Source organism: Patiria miniata, unplaced genomic scaffold (assembly GCF_015706575.1).
Source record: "Patiria miniata isolate m_02_andy unplaced genomic scaffold, ASM1570657v1 HiC_scaffold_30, whole genome shotgun sequence".
Taxonomy (NCBI): Eukaryota; Metazoa; Echinodermata; class Asteroidea; order Valvatida; family Asterinidae; genus Patiria; species Patiria miniata.
The window spans coordinates 5,556,951-5,571,203 of NW_024037070.1; the positions used below are offsets into that span (position 1 = coordinate 5,556,951).

The 14,253-nt window shown below is 42.4% G+C and overlaps 1 protein-coding gene across 2 annotated transcripts; it reads left to right on the plus strand.

Moving 5' to 3' along the window:
• Positions 1-239: 239 nt before the first annotated feature.
• LOC119739484 (ataxin-1-like) lies at positions 240-12,049 on the plus strand. 2 transcript variants are annotated; one of them, XM_038214457.1, is made up of 4 exons: positions 240-726; positions 4,211-4,403; positions 6,225-8,149; positions 10,369-12,049. In XM_038214457.1, exons 2-4 carry the CDS (start codon positions 4,322-4,324, stop codon positions 11,137-11,139), a joined length of 2,778 nt encoding a protein of 925 aa, XP_038070385.1. In that variant the 5' UTR covers positions 240-726; positions 4,211-4,321; the 3' UTR covers positions 11,140-12,049. The 2 variants fall into 2 exon arrangements, with proteins under 2 accessions (XP_038070385.1, XP_038070386.1); XM_038214458.1 differs by having other exon boundaries at positions 240-718.
• Positions 12,050-14,253: the final 2,204 nt, after the last annotated feature.

Consider the following 14,253-nt stretch of genomic DNA (forward strand, 5'->3'; position numbering starts at 1 on the left):
TCGCGCCGGCTGGTATGCAAACAATTCGGCGGCACTTTAATGTGAGCACAACCTATTGACCTTGGCGACGGTCGGTTCCCGAACCGCAAATCGGTAGTCAGTAAAACCTGGCATCGTGATAGGTCAATTCCTTGATTGATATTGACCTGGGAAATTGCCAGCCAATCAGCAAGGAGTAGCAATATGCAAATGAGATAAAATCTCATTGTATGAATGTATGACCGCGGTATGACAGACACGAGCCGTCGGGTCCCTGATGGGGACCGTCAAATCCATAACGGTGTCACCAGCTGATTATTGAGAGCAATTCATTTGTTCATAGGTTAAGTGAAAATGATGGAATTTAATATGCATGCACAAAAATGAAAAAATTTCTTAAAATATGTGATATTATTTTATAAATATAGATGTATAAATATAGATGTGATCATTCGTAATTTAAACAACAGATCAATCTATTGATGTTCATGAGATCAGGATATGTTTTAAAAAGACACCCCTAAAAAAGAATTTCTTTGAGTCCATTATGTCTATGTTAGGTCATTCATCGGTCGGGTATCTTTTCTGTGTGATGACCGGGTGTGCTCGATTTCGCGACTCGACTGTACACTGCTGCTGTGAATGAAACCCGCTAGTAACATACTGAAAGGTTGTTGGATATCCCCTTCAGATTTCGTCGTCTTTCACGACTTCTTTCTCACGACAGTTGTAACTGGACGTAAGTATGTGAGTGTGAATGCCTGGGGTCCATCCTGTGTTGGTTGATTCTCTCTGTAAATTCTTCATATTTGTTGTGGAGGGGCGTGAAGGTAAAATGGTTTTGACGACACAGCTATTTTTGATCGATTTTCAGAATTTGATTGTTGCACGCCCTCAGTGCATATGCAGAATGAGTGAACAATTTTTTCTTCCAAAATCGAAGTTCAAATTTTAAACACTCTATTTTTGAGCTGATGGATTTTCATACTTAAATTCAAAACCTAGGCACTTTTAAATTAAAAAAAGGCGATCAAACCATTGAACAAATCAATGGAATTTGTAAAACAAATATGTGGAAAGGGCATTCCCCTTGTGAAGATTTCATTTTCGTGTTGGGACTTGTTTCCTGAAAATGTAGTGCAGTGCTGTAGTAGTACTAGTGGAGAACAAAGTTGTGAATACTGTTTCAAGGTTTGCATGAGAAATTACTACATGTACAGTATTAAATGCCAGTTACTGTTTTATCACCACCGATCCCTAGCCCCGGCAACTTTGTCATGTTTGTGGACTATGAAGTTTTAAGACCCCCCTTATTAATTGGTCCCCCTTTTTACATCCATGGTTTTAACACACACTTTTTTCTAATAAACTGCAAGGTGCACCCCTTGACCCATGGAAAGGGCGTGTCACTCATTGCACAACAGTGGGCCATCCTTTTATGGAATCTACACACCCCATACACGTATCAGAGGAGTGATGCACCACGTTTTTGACCTACCTTTTACGATCGTAATGCACCTACTGAAGAAACTTGACACACCTCAGAAATTGTTTGACACGCCAAATCGTGACTTGACCCGTGCCACAGCTTTATAAAGGATATGAAGCACCATTCCGTGCAGTCATGGGCTCCATATAGAACCATCCACTCTTGGTGCCCCATGTTAAATGTTGGATACATTGTGCATGTACCACTATACTATACATGTACCTCATATATGATTGAGAGCCGAATTCTCACTGGCCGGTCTGGTCTATTCACCATCAAGTGCAAGATGCTATTTTTGCTGTTTAGCGCGCGTTACCCATGCATGCGCTTTATGAAGCAATCGAGAAACTGTCACATGGGTGAGTACGCACGCGCGCCCTAGCTTCACATGAAAAGATGGTTACACGTGTAAACGTTAAGTAGCGTTTTCCCGAGCTCAATGATGCTGAACTGGAGAATATTGTGGACAATAAAGATGTCTCCTATACTAAAGAAAAGTTGTCCGTAATCGGTATAAACTCTTGGGAGTTACTGTATTGCAAACAAACTGACCTTTCTGGGGTTGAGTAATAAGATTCTTCTGGTGAGCTGGACAAGTTTCTCTGAAGATTTTATGCCCGCGAGGTGCATACTGAAACAGGAAATTTGGGCCACTAAATATGTGTGAGGTATAGTAAAACAAATATAGTACGGTTTATTTCGGGTGGACAGTCGATATTTGCTCCCCGAGGTATTGGAAGTTGACAAACTAGTTCCTGAGGCAAACAAACCATGTTATATTTGTATATTGTGCAAAATACCTCTCCCCCTTCCAATAGTACATGTAGTATTAAATAGTGCGAACATGTCATTGCTTCATCAAAATGGTGGGGGAGGGAGGAGGGGGGAGAGGGGATTTCACATAGTGTACAGTGATTCTGTGGTTGGACTGGATAAGACTGTACAGTACAGTACATCTGTATGTATTTTGGAAACCTGCGGTCTGTCGGAATTTGTTTTGGTTTCAATTTCTGTCCCAGAACAACGTGCCTGCCCAGAAGCGAAACATTTGTACTTGTGAGGTTGTTGCCTTTTTTTAGCTTGGGAAACCCCAGTTCTAAATGTTAACAATTAGAGCTGGGGGATTCGGTTGTTCAATTTCAACATGTTTTAGTCAACAAATTGCCTTTTTCTCCCCGTATCACAACTGGTCAAGATAAAAATCACAAAAACACAGTACAGCAGTCATTTGTGAAACACAGGATATACTGAAAACAGAGCAATATTAAAATAACCATGAAAAACACCCCCCTCCCCAACAAGTCATTTGTGCTCAAGTTGCCTTTCACAGCATTCCCATCATTGGGATTGTCATGCTCTGTCCTGGTTCCCACCTTCTGTGTATCATGGCTCCCCATAAGAAAGTGCACATGTGGATCAGCTATTAGACCTCACCCTAACTCCCTAGCATGATTTACTAGGAACCATACCCATCCTGGCAATTTCCAACACCATATGGGAAACTGCACACACATATTTCTAACATTGATTCTGGAGGTGTGCCAGTCCAAAAGACTGTCAGTTTAGGGGTACTGTACCCATCCTGACAGATTCCAACAAAACATGCCATTGGGGTTTGATGGGTTGAGTACTGTTAGGGTTAAAGGCATGAATATACAACATTTGCTTTTGCTGTAATTTTCAGAAATAGATGGATTTTGGGGAGTTAGCACTTTATAGCAAATATTGTTACACTGACTTGTTTGAAGTTTTGTGTTTGTAGATGCTGGAAAAACCAAGAAAAACAATTGTGTGCTTGTAGTCTTTTTCCCTGACCCCACTTAAATTGAAATGGAGCAATTAATAGACGTCAGGGAATTGTAAGATCAGGGAACCAGTCTAGAAGGCTTGTCTCCTTCATATGTGTGTAATCGCTTGCAAACAAAATTCAGACTAAATTGAAAATTGGGGGCAATATTTGAAAAAAAGTCCAGTTTTTGTTTGTTGGAATTTGATACAAAATACCACTTTTCTTGAAAATGTCGGCACACCAGGTGCTATGATTTTACAGGATGTCCAGTCATCACTTACAGTCCAGTAAGGTATTTCATATTAATTTGGTAGTTTTTTTTTTTTTATGTTTGCATATGTTGTATTTTCCCTTTAAAGGGAATGTACATCATTGGCTTTTGCTGTAATTTTCAGAAATGGAGTATTTGAGGGGTTAGTATAATATATCAAATATTGTTACACTGACATGTTTGAAGTTTTATGTTCGAAAATGCTGGAAAAACCAAGAAAAACAAAATTGTTCAAGTAGTCTGGTTCCCTGACTCCACTAAAGATGAAATGGATCAATTTATAGTTGCCAGAAAATTGTAAGGTAAGGGAACCAGTCTAGCTGGCCTGCACCCGTTCATGAACATGTAACCAATACCAAACAAAATTTGGACTGAAAAAAGGGTAAATTTGGAGCAGTAGTTGAAATATAGTTAGGTTTTTCCAACGGTGGTCGGCTGACCACCGTTGGAAATGTATACAAAAATACCATTTTCTTGAAAATGACTTCACACCAGTTGCCATACTTTTACAGGATGCTTTAGACTCTCATTTACCAACATCCTAATAAGGTATTTCTTAAAAACTTGGTAGTTTTATTTTTGGATGTTTGCAAATGTTGTATATTCCCTTTCATATTCAGTAATTTACGTAAGCTCAAAAGACTTTATCTGTTTCTGTTTGTTTTCTCTTCTATTTCCGCAGCTGAAACTCTGACCCTATTACACAAGTCGGCCATGCCAATCTTCAAAGTCGCTTCGTGTCTGAATAGCCGTGGGCTGAGTGGCCCACGTCCCCCTCTGGAAATTGAACACCATGTCCAAACAGGGCTCGGGCAGTGATAAGGAAGAATTAGGAGAGAGGAACACAGCTTACCATGCAGGATTCCTGAGACCAGGTACGTGTTTTAACCCTCCTGCTATCTGAACAGTCACAGACAGTCAAAAACTTGATCCTCTTCCCCTGCCATGCCTTTTGCACAGGCTAGTCACCAACAGTCAGATAAGATTTCAAGCAAGCACTGCGACTAGTCAAATTCAGTCAACAGACAAAAGAAGGCAAGAAGTAGGCTACAGTCCTTCTGATTTGAGGCGTGCGATCGCACCCCCACGCCATCGCACGCCTAAAAGCTTCACGAGAAGTGGGAATAATCGCACGCCTGAATCCCTCTGTACCGCACACCTCGGCATTTATTTACTGCATAAATGTACTTCTGTGAGCTCTTGAAATGGCTTTACTGTAAACCAAGATGAATATTATAAACAACAGATTGTTCAGTCCCAGTTTGGACCACAGCATGAAACGCCTAGAAAAATCACTCGCCCAGAAAAATCACACACCTAGAAAAATCAAGGTGTGCATTTTTCCACACACCTTTGATTTTCAAATTAGAAGGACTTGTAGGCACAGCTGGCTTATCAGTCAGCTACAGTCAAAGCATAACTGCATAAAGTTACATCAACAGTCACAGCCAGTCATCCCTGCTTTATGTAGGCTGGGAGCTTTTAACTGTTGAAAATAGTCACTTGATTGATTTTGACTGACAGGACAACTTGGCACGAAGCAATGCTTGCATAAGAGGGTTAGTAATACGTTCAAGCAAATTTGAATGACTGTTACTGTCTGTTGCCTCGCTTTGCTGGCGAGTTGCCCGCTTCACAGACATTCACCCGCTTTGTACCGTAGGTGACCAACTCGTGAACACATGCCCACACACACACATGAAACCTTTTAGGCTTTATAGTACAGCGGTGATTCATGCCCTGCATACCAAGGGCTGTCGCGGCTGTGTTCATGTCTGGTTTGGATTTGACATAAGCTACATGTACTAGTAGATGTACATGATAACATTGTGTACTAACTAGTGCTTCAGACAAAATTTTTAGAATGGAAAATAAGCTTTTCTATCAGAATTGCAAACAAAAAAACCCTATTCTGAGAGTATTTTCAATTTACATTATGGTCTGAATCCAAATTATTGGATTGGAGTGGATGCATCCATCTAGCTTCATAACGGAAAACGATGGCCACTTACAAATGTAGATGTGTACAAAAATGTAATCAGCAGTATTTATGTAACAGACAAGTTAAGATAAGCCGTACATGCACCACACCCTTTTCATTAACCCTAACTCCCTAGAGGCATTTTTGCTAGGATGCAACCTCAATCCTGCAAAATCCTCCAACTGCCTCCATGTAAAAATTGCAGACAGCCTCAATCCTGGAAAATCCTCTGTTATTTCTTGAGTGTGGTCCTTGCAGGGGTGACCACTGCCTCAATCCTGCAAAATCCTCCAGCAATCACTGTCAATATGCAGAGCCAGTGACATCCTGGAGCCGTGCGGAGGATTCCAAGTATAATCTAGGCCTGAATCTATGCGCGGCTGAACATAAACAACACAAGGTCCGGCCCAAGATATTGACACAGTGCATCTTCCAAAATCAGCCACAATTTTTGCCATATAGCCTCAATCCTGCAAAATCCTCCATTTTGCAAAGAGGATTTGGAGGATTTGGGAAGGTTATGGTTAAGAGTGGAAGAGGCACATAGGCCTTCATCACACAGGTACTGCTCACAGACTTCCTTCCCCTTCCCCTTCCCCTTCCCCTTCCCCCTCCCTACCCCCAGTAACGGTTTCCAACTGACGTTGTAGGATTAGGCTACATTTACTTTGAGATAAATTAATATGCTTCTTTTGTTGTTGTTTTTTTTAATCAGGGCCACCACTACAATACCAAGCAACTGACATAGTTCATCAAGCTACCTCAGAAACACCTCACCATCCTTCCCGGCCGCCAAACTTTGCCCAGCCATGGAGAGTCGAGCGCCCGTTGAGCACCCTCCAAACCATCTCGGAGAGAACGTTGTACTCCACACCCTCGCCTGAAGCAGCACGGATCTCTTCAATGGGAAACAAGAATGATTCGGACAAGAGCCCGGCATATCTTGGCCCTTCAAGCAGCAAAGGGGACTTTGTGAGGACCGCAGCTGACAGACACGAGAGAAGTAGCCAGCCAGAGGTGGCCAGACATGAGACCAGAGATGGTGGCAACCTTATCAGCCATTCCGCACCTTCACACAGTGGGGACTGGCTGAAGCATACCCATAGCCAATCACTGACAGAAGCCCCTGGGACGAGTCAGCAAGTTGTGCCACTGGTTACCCCATCAGCTCTGGCAGACATGGGACATTTGTACAAGCTACCCACTGCCCCTTCACCCAGCCGACCCCAGATTTACCAGTCTGGGTTGTTTGCACCATTATACACATCGGCAGCTATTACACCACAGCAGTTCCCTGCATATGCCAGCCCTTCAGCTGTTCAAGTGTCAACGGTACCGGCCTACGGTCCATACCTAAGTGGGTATCCTCTCGGTTACCCCGTGGTAGCTGCCCAAGGTGCTGTTGGACCTGGCCCCTATCCAACAGTCGAGTCGTATTCAGCCATGTTAGCCAGCATGGGCAGTCAAGTGCAGCAAGCGCAAGGCACCCGTCTACCTGCAACGACTTACTTGCCACATGGAGTGATACCTTTACCGTACGGTACCCAGCTCACCCCCGGTGTACCTGGACTTCATGTGTTACCTAAAGGAGCTGTACAAGAGTCGCTGCCCACTGTAGCGTACATTAACCAGCAACTTGCAGCTCCGGGCATTCTTCAAAGTGGACCCCATGTTTTGACAAGTTTAGTTCCTGTGAGTGGTGGTATACTCAGTTTTCCTCCTAGAACCGAGGATGAGGCAAGCCGACTTGATCAATCTCAAGAGAAAGGAAGTGAGCAGGAGCCAGTCTCCAGTATACAATTGATTAGGGGGACAGGAGAAGACAGATCCACGCAGAGACACTCTGAAGCGTCACCGAGGCAGACCTTTGCAACTCAGCCACATGTGATGTTTGATAAACCAGAGGACCCGCGCCCGGAAAACCTCCATTTGGCAGCAGTTGAGAGGCAGTCTGTGCCAGACAGAAAGCCCTACATAGTACCCAGCATGCGTCATGAATCAGTCATTTCTGCCATTCCTCAAGGCAGCGATAAATCCAGGCCAGCTGGTCAAGAGGAACATCCTTCAGGGGAGCACTCCCGCTGGGCTGGAAGTGCGGAGGGGACAGGGGCTTACACCGTCTCGGTTCCACCAGCAGCACAGCATTCACCACATGTCCGGTTCCATCTGAGCCCCTCACCACAAGCCAGACCCTCTCCAACTATCGTCCACCCTCCGCCTGCAGAAACGGAAGGTGGGGCTACAACGGCGGTGACCACCTCTATGCCGAGCCAAATGTCTTACCTAATATCAGCAGCTGAAAGGGTCAATCAGACCCCGTCCCAACCCCAGGAGATGATGGCGCATTCTTCAACATTGGAGCCCGACCGCTCACGCGTCCAACATTTGCTGGCCGCCCCACAGATACCAGTGCCGCCAGCATTTAGCAACATACCCTCTTACTTCATGCTGGGATCAGTTATTCAGCTTGCAAGCGGGGAGTTGAAACGCGTGGAGGACATCCGAACGGAGGACTTTGTACAAAGTGCCGAGATGTGTGAGGGACTTAAGATCGATTCCAGTACCGTAGTACGGATCAGCGAGCATGCAGACAATGGTGTGGCACTCATTAGCTTCCTGGTTGGGGAGCACAAGGCTCAGGTACTCATATTTTTTTAACAGGTTTCATGTATTCAATGTTGTGTTTGCTAACTCCCTTTATATGTACAGGGTGAGTAAAAAAAACGAAACCCAAATGTCGGAACCATTGTTTTAGTGAAGTTCTGCATGTAGCACTTTCAAACTCTAGGATATGAAAGCCAAATTCATAAGCTTTCTTTTAGTACAAGAATCGTTCACATCACTCATGTGCTTTTCAAGTTACGGAGTTTTAAATACAACCACCGTTTAAAGTTCTGTCCACGGATCACTAAAAAGGTGTGCGTTCTTTCAGCAAAACTAAACCAATTCACACACATCCGTAGGTGATTTGTTTTTGTTTTGCTGAAAGAACACTCAACTTTTTTGTGATCCGTGGACAGAACCTTAAAACGGCAGTTGTGTTTAAAATGCCGTAACTTGAAAAGTACATAAATGATTTGAATAATTCTTGTACTAAAAGAAAGCTTATGAATTGGACTTTCATATCCTGGATTTTGAAAGTGCTGTATGCAGAACTTCACTAGAACAATGGTCCCGACATTTGGGTTTCGTTTTTTTTACTCACCCTGTATAGCGTTCCTATCATACATACCCTAAACTAATCCAGATTTTGTGTTCTATATTATTAAAAGAAAGTTATAACTGTGCCACTATTGCATAGCTGCCAACTATTACGAATTTTTCGTAATTATTACGAATTGTTTGTTAAATTACGAAAATACGATTTGCCACTAAAACATTACAAATTTCCCATTTTCTACCTAACGAGAAAAAAAATACTTGTAAAGTATCGTTTTTGACCGAAAACGTCTGGCGAAATGTCGCGATAATGGATGGACTGGTGACAAGTTTAATAAGAATGCAGTCAAGCACCTGATAGACATCAATGCAGTGTACGCAGTGGAGTACTTGAAGACCAGACTAAAACTATTTTTCAATGGTGTGTCATTTGTGTGCATCTCGTGGATGTGCAACCTCGTCCCCAGTGCTTACTTTATTTCCAACCGTGTTTCCAATAGTAAACCCTGGATAGGAAACTTTCTTCCTGTATCCTGATTGGATACCGCAATTGGCTAGTAATGGATTTTTATCGTGTACTTGGTGCTATTATTCACAACGTGCAGTACGTGTTTTCGCTATCATTCGTCCACGCCTTCTCGAAAATACTAATTTCCTTTCCAATTTGCTCATATTAATATGAAATATGATACTGCATGTTGTCTCGATAAGATCGTAACAGTTTGATTTCAAAAATGGTGTTTTCGTAACTCACGCCGTGCTCGCGCTGCTACGAATTGACTCTGTTTTTACCCCAGACACCGCATACAAAAACAAACGCTAATGTGTAACGCATATCCAGGCACCAGATTGTTCCTCATTTGCATACCTGTTCAAAAATCTTGCACATGCAAATGATCCAATACCAGGGTGAGAGAGCAGGTAGTGGTGGGCGTGTACTGCTCGACACCCTGGGGACGAGGTTGGTGGATGTGTGGTTGTGTGTACTGTATGTGAGTACTTTTCAGTGACGATCGTGAGCACAATTGGTCGCTTATTGCCGGGATAAGACCCATCAGTGCGAGTTTTTATTCATGGAATTTATTAAGAGTATGGTTGGAATAATTGGTAATAGAGTTTGAATTTGTCACAACGTCCAGAAAAGATAAATCAGCATGCGTTTGCAAGGTATGTTGGCGGGATATTTCTATTGCATACGGTGGCCCTAAATCATTGTGTGTAAAAACATTGATACGAACTCGAAACTCCACATCGATAGCATGCATCTAAAAAAAAATATGCGCACATGTTATTATTGTTATTATTTATTTGACTTCAACAAACAAATACAGACATTAAAACTATTTTTTTATATTTTTTTTTTTTATATTATCTTTTGGCCTACAGTACATTATTATTCACAACAAGAAGGGTATGCACATGTATGTGTACATGTCCATGTAAACCATGTACCTATACTCGATGTTGGTAAAGCTTTTGATAAAACGAGCAGTTGAAAATGACCGCGTGGGTTGATTACTAATTGGGATTTTGAAAAGTTGGCAGCTATGCTATTGATTTCAAAATACAAACAATGTGTCAATGTTTTCTGCAAAGTGGCAGATTTTGGAGAATTCAGGAAGGTTCCCTGAAAAAAATGTTCATGCTTTGCCGAATTAGGAGCTTTTCACAATAAACGTTTTTCTCCGTTGGTTTTGCAGGTGTCATTAGAGGCTCCCATGGAGCATCCATTTTTCGTCTTTGGACAAGGTTGGTCGGCGGTCAAACCTGACCGATCCTTAAAGAGCTACCACCTCGGCTGCCACAAACTGGCAGTCGGCGACGTGTGTGTATCGTTAACTGTCAAGGACAAAAACGGAAGGTGGTTGCTTCAACCGCAGCTGTCGGAGCAACCCTTGTCACAGCAGCAGCATCAGCAACTGCAGTCGCATCAAACACAGACGTATCAACAACTGCCAATGCTGCCGCCGCAGCAACAGCAACAGCAACAACAGGAAATTCCAATGCAAAGTGTGTTTTCAAGTACCCCGAAAGAGTTACCGTCTTGGTCCCCGGAACCCAAGAGACAAAGACTTCTGGAACCTGTTCAGGAGGACGCTGGCTGGGAAGACAAGCCAGACCCCCGATCCCACACCTCCTGGCAACGCGAAGCCCAGCAACATGGCAGCCATCTTGAATCCACTTCACAGTACGCGTTTGCGGTTCCGCCTCCGGTGAGTGCTAGTGTGTCCATGGAGCAGCCAGCGATTGCTGGAAAGCTCACTGCGCAGACGGATAGCAATGCAAACATGGTTCTGGTACGGACAGCCAACACCCTGGCCCAAGAAAAGAGTCCGAAATTGTCACCGAGGACGGACGGCAAACCTTTGCAGCCGCTGAAGCGTCGATGGTCAGATCCAATGCACCAGGCTCAGTTAGCTGCAGAGCAAGAGAAGTATGGGTTATCCACAAAACCAACTGAGTCACAGTGAAATAAGAGTTTGTAACTCCTATCACAATACTTTATGGGGAACATCGATTCCTTTTGAGGCCAGGTCATGCTTAATGCAAATGCCAAAATGAAGCAAATGTGATGTCACGCAAAATTCACCAGAGTTAAAAATAGTGGGAACTTTGTGACAAAATGCAATTATTTGACATGACGTCAAAAATTTGCATTGGCATTTGTGCTGAGTCGATTCCTTTTGAGGCCAGGTCATGCTTAATGCAAATGCCAAAATGAAGCGAATGTGATGTCACGCCAAATTCACCAGAGTTAAAAAGAGCAGGAACTTTGCGACAAAATGCAATTATTTGACATGACGTCACAAATTTCCATTGGCATTTGTGCTGAGTATGAACCGGTGTCATATGAAATTAAGACTCCTATGGAATCCGGTCTCTTTGACCTTATATGGGCTCTTATCCTTCACGCGTGACCTAACACTGTCCGAATTATCTTCACTTAAGCATGCACAATACAACCCATGAAATCCTATTTCATAAGAGTCCAATTTTCCACACTACACTAGCCTTAACTTAAAGGGCCCATGCAATGTAATTTTTTTTAATGCAATCCTAGAAAATGCATCTTTGTGTCCCATTCAACCTTATCTTCAATTTTTTTGTGCTATTGTCAAGGGAAGTTTGGTGCATTTGGTTTTTATGCTCATTCAAATTTCCATATTCATGAGCAAAAGTGTGATGTCATTTTAGGCAGAAACCTTAATTTCATCAGTTGTTTTAGCACCAAAAGTTGCCAGAAATGTGAATATTTTGCTGTCGTAAAATTTCTTTTCTGTGATGATTCGCTGTTGTGTCAGTACATGGCTGTAAGCCAGTGAGCAAACTTTTCTCACAGATGTTTTCAATGAGCAAATTTTTGGGGTCACAATTTGCACAGAAAACCCCTAAACTGAACAGTGTCTTCCTGAAATGACATCACAGCAACAGCGCCCTCAGTTGTCTTGAGAAGCGTGGATAATTTTAAATGTTTAAAGAAGTGCACTTTTCAATAACTCATACCAAAAAGAGATGTCAAATATTTTTAATATATGTAAGAGGAGTAGAAAGTTGCAGAAATATATTAAGAAGAAAAATTCATTTCATGGGCCCTTTAAATCCTTAAAAATCTGTGTAGTTTGAAAAATGTTTTTGGCATGGGGAAGGGGTAGTCAACAGATAAAACAAAGCCATGATGTCAAGCAATACATGCAGTTGATATTAATACAACAAAATACATCTTAGGTGCATAGCATGGGATTTAAAGAAGTCTTCTCTTCAGTTCATGTTACTGTCATTTTCTGTCAAATGTATAAAAAGGAATGTCTTAAATCTCCCAACATATAGCCTTGACCACTTTGAGCACTTCTTAGAAACATCGTGAATTTCTGATTCGAAACATGTTCCCATTTTAGGAATAGTAACCTTGCATGCACAATGCACATTGACTAGAGCCCCCCCCCCCCCCCCAACGCTGCTCCAACAGGATCCAACTATTTTGCATTTACATGTATGTCAGATTCTTTTGGATTGAGCGGTAAAAATCCTTGTCTACTCCTGCTGGATTTTGTTAGATTCGGTTGGGTTCTGTTGCGTTCAGGAGGCAACGGTCGGAAAGATAAGGCACAGTTGACCAGCAGCTTAGGAAATTTGAAAAGTAACAGTTCAGGCTCGATCCAGGTCAAACAGACTGTTTGGACAGTGTGGAAAGGCCTTTCTAGTTGTTGGACTTCGATGGGTTCAGCAAGATGCTGAGAGAAAATAGGAACAAGTAGTGTTCCCTTTGTAAAAAAAAAAAGATGAAAATTGAGATTAACCCTATCTCCCTTGAGTGATTTGCTGAGAACCTTTCTCACTCCTGCAAATTCCAACATCATGGTAAATTCTACACCCAAACTGATTATGGTGGTGTGCTTAACCCAATAATCACTAGTGCAGTACTCACTCCAACAGATTCCAACAAACCCTGGTGTTGGAGTTTGACTGGATGAGGATTGTTTAGTGTATTGCCATTATGCGATTTCACTCTGAATTATAGGAAAAGTACGGGTGAATGTAACTCTTGCGTCTGGAAAATTATACATAATAATTGTACCTTCCTTACTGTCTGCCTAGGGATAACTGCTGACGATCATATAATGTAGACAATATGTTATTGTCAAGGTTTTTCCCCCAGTATGTTAAGTTTTTGGCAGTGTGCCAGGTATTTGCTTTATGGATTGACTGGAAATTTCTCATGTACACAATGTACATGTACATGAAACTAGACTAACTTGGTCTTTCAGATATTTATACAAGCGAAGAATGCCCGATCAGGTGTTCACCTTTAATTTTTAAATTTGGTTTTCATTATCTGGACTGTAGTGGTCAGCTTAAAAGTCAAACGACAATGTCAAACAACAATGTCCAAGTGCCACATACCAGTTGTCTTCACCCTAACTTCCTTCAGTGATTTAACCTTAACCGCCCTGAATCCTTCAAAATCCTCTTTGCCAAAGTGGAGGAATTTGGAGGATTGAGGTTACATGGCAAAAGTGCGTTACTGATTTCGTGGGATGCACCTTGTCAAGGTCTTGGGCCGGACCTTGTGTTGTTTTTGCTCAGCCATGCATAAATATAGGCCTGGATTATACTTGAAATCCTCTGTACTGCTCCAGGATGTCACTGGCCAAGCCTCAACATATTGACAGTCACTGCCGCAGGATTTTGCAGGATTCAGGCGGTGGTCACCCCTCCACTGACAATATTCAAGAAATAATGAAGGAATTTGCAGGATTGAGGCTATATGCTGTTTTTCCATGTGACCAATTGGAGGATTTTGCAGGATTGAGGCTGCATCCTAGCAAAAGGCCTAGGGAGTTGGGGTTAATAGCCTACCTTTCTCACTCTTGCAAAATCCAACATCATATTGTAAACTCAACACCGAAACTGTTGGACTCTAATTATGGTGGTATGCCTGACCCCATGTAAAGCATAATCAGTTTACTAGTGCAATCCTCACTCCAACAGACTCAAACAAAACAATGAAAACATGCAGTTGGATTCTGAAGGGTTTGGGGTGGTTAGGGTAACAAAGCAAAATCAGGCCTTTGTTAAATGTTTTT